A 2,451-nucleotide genomic window follows, 5' to 3' on the forward strand; every position below is an offset into this window, starting at 1 on the left:
GAATTTATATCTAATTCTTATGTAGAGATGTTAGCAGTAATTTTCAGATAATATGAGCAAGCACCTAATGTGAACATTACACAAACTATTAACGAAAAGAAGCAAAAACGTTCTTGTAGGTTCAAAAGTATCTAACACCAATTCAGCATTCAAATGATTGAAAGAGAGGTATCCCACAACATTAAGAAGAATAACAAGGCTCGTTTATTATCTTGTAAACAATAAAATACACTACAAGATTCTCATATTACAGTTCTAAACATAGCAAATTTGCAGATGTATTTCCTAATTATAAGCATAATTAAATAGAAAATTGCAGACAATTTTTTACTAATGAGAAGAACAGGCTGCCACTTACGGAGGAGTTATGTTATCTGCCCACTGGCGAAGCCAGTCTGTTGAGATCCAGAAGTATGAATCTTCAAGCGAGTGAACAGGAGCTTCAGAGAGAACTGATTTTACTTCTTGACGACGTTCCGTTATATAAGATACCTCTTTATCCATCTTCTGCTGGTATTCTTCACAAGCTTGGTCATATGATGCGTTCAACTCTTCTATCTCCTTTTTGAGATGAAGAGGAAGAGAGCTCTTACCTAAATCTATTTCCATATTGGTTATCTCACCTGTTTTATTGGATCCGCCACCGTCCATTGTGATATTTATACGAGCATACATCAACATGTAAGCATCAGTTGATGAAAATACCTCCTCCTGATCAGATGTGTTGTCAAGCAAAACAGATGTCTTGCTTGGATCAACATGGTTGCCATTTTCAGCATGTTTCACCTGCTCAGAACCATTTAATTGGACCTTTTGCTCAACTTTTGAAACTGAAGCTTCCTTAAAGGGGTGGAAGCCCAATTCAGAGACATGCTCATCATCAAATTCCCACCACAGCCCACTATGTTCATCCTTTATATGAGCTACATAATGCCCACTGTTGACAGCTGTACCCTTGTGAATCAATATGGCTGAGAGTTCATACATTAACCCTGCTTCTGAAGGGGAACAAAGTCGTTTTTTCATATTCAGTCGTCTGGGAAAACTAAATGCAGAAGTCACTTTCTTCTTTGTTGTTGTCTGCAAGAAAACAAATGTACCACAGAAACAAGGGAAAAAAGATCAGAAATCAGAAGAAAAAACTTTAGGTTAGCTAATTGGTACATCAAACGACCACTAGGAAGCTGCATGCAAATTCTCGCAAATATATATGTACCTTTGGGAGGAACACATAACGCTTTAGCTGAAAATTGAGCATGGAAGGAAGTGACCGTAATTTAATACTACGTGTGGCATCAACTCGTTTACCACATGATGCGCATAAATATTGATTTTCTCCATCCAAATTTTCCACACTCAGGTAATCATCCAAACTTTCATCCAGATTGCTTAAGCCCTTGATGTTTAGTTCAAGCTCGTAAAAGTCTTCCATCTTTGAAGATGCATCGGAATCTTTTCCGCATGCTGAGCACCTTCAAATTAAGAATTATCAGGCTCAGATTTATTCAACAGAAATAGAGTAATGCCAAAAAGATCCATGAGAATAAAGTTTTAAAAGTGATAAAAACTATAATACATTTTGACAAGCGATTAAAAACAATTAGTAACATATAAACATTATCTGCTAATGAAGAATTGGAGATTATCTTGTTAAGGTTCTGTTTCAAAAGGTGCAACTTCACATGTGTTGCCCAGATGCTTGTTCATATATCCTGTAAAATAAAGTCAATATCTCCCAACAACAAAAGCACCATGCTTATAAACTTCTTTAGTTTAAACATGAAGTAATAATCACAAGAGTAGTGCACAAGTATAACCTATGAATAACTGTATATAATCAGATCTAGTTACCATATAGAAGAGACCCAAAAAGGAAATACTTCAGATGGTTTTCCATTCAGATCAATTTCAAAACAATAAACAGGAGAATAAGCACAAAACTGCATACACTGATGCTCCATATAAAAATAACCAAAAGATGTAAAGCATAAAATTGAGCTTGCTATTAGCAGCTAAGACATGTAGCAGTATATAGGTAGAATAATGTCCTGACATCACACCAGTACTAACCCTCTGAATGTCAAAGCAAATCTTGTTAGGTGTCAATTGAGTGCAGCAACTACGTCACAAATTCTAACGCAAGACTCCTATACCTCAAAAGTTTTATTTCACAAACTAACACGTCGGCAATTTTTTCCTTGACACTGACCTTACTTCTATAATCTGGAAATATATGTAGAAATAAATGGCGCAACAAAATAATTTTAATTTAATGAAACAATGGCTATAGATTCAAGGTTATCATTGAAAAAATTTGACCTTTCATTACATAATTTAATATAATTAAAGAACAGAAGTATCCAAACTTAAATCATCATATATTTAATCTGTTCTTTGGCTAGATTTCTTTTTTCTTTTTTTTCAAGCACCAAAAGAAGTGTCACTAGCGAA

General features: G+C 34.8%; 1 protein-coding gene across 2 annotated transcripts in view; it reads right to left on the minus strand.

The window, feature by feature from the left end:
* Positions 1-2,451, minus strand: part of LOC109819669 (ubiquitin carboxyl-terminal hydrolase 26) — a 33,566-nt gene that overhangs the window by 26,184 nt on the left and 4,931 nt on the right. For both annotated transcript variants that reach the window (XM_020385479.1, XM_020385480.1), the window contains exons 4-5: positions 1,217-1,472; positions 359-1,080 (exon numbers count right to left, since the gene is read on the minus strand). In XM_020385479.1, coding sequence (XP_020241068.1) covers positions 359-1,080; positions 1,217-1,472 — 978 coding nt within the window. The remainder of the gene's footprint in view (positions 1-358; positions 1,081-1,216; positions 1,473-2,451) is intronic.

The sequence above is a fragment of the Asparagus officinalis genome, chromosome 8 (genome assembly GCF_001876935.1).
Source record: "Asparagus officinalis chromosome 8, Aspof.V1, whole genome shotgun sequence".
Classification (NCBI taxonomy): domain Eukaryota; kingdom Viridiplantae; phylum Streptophyta; class Magnoliopsida; order Asparagales; family Asparagaceae; genus Asparagus; species Asparagus officinalis.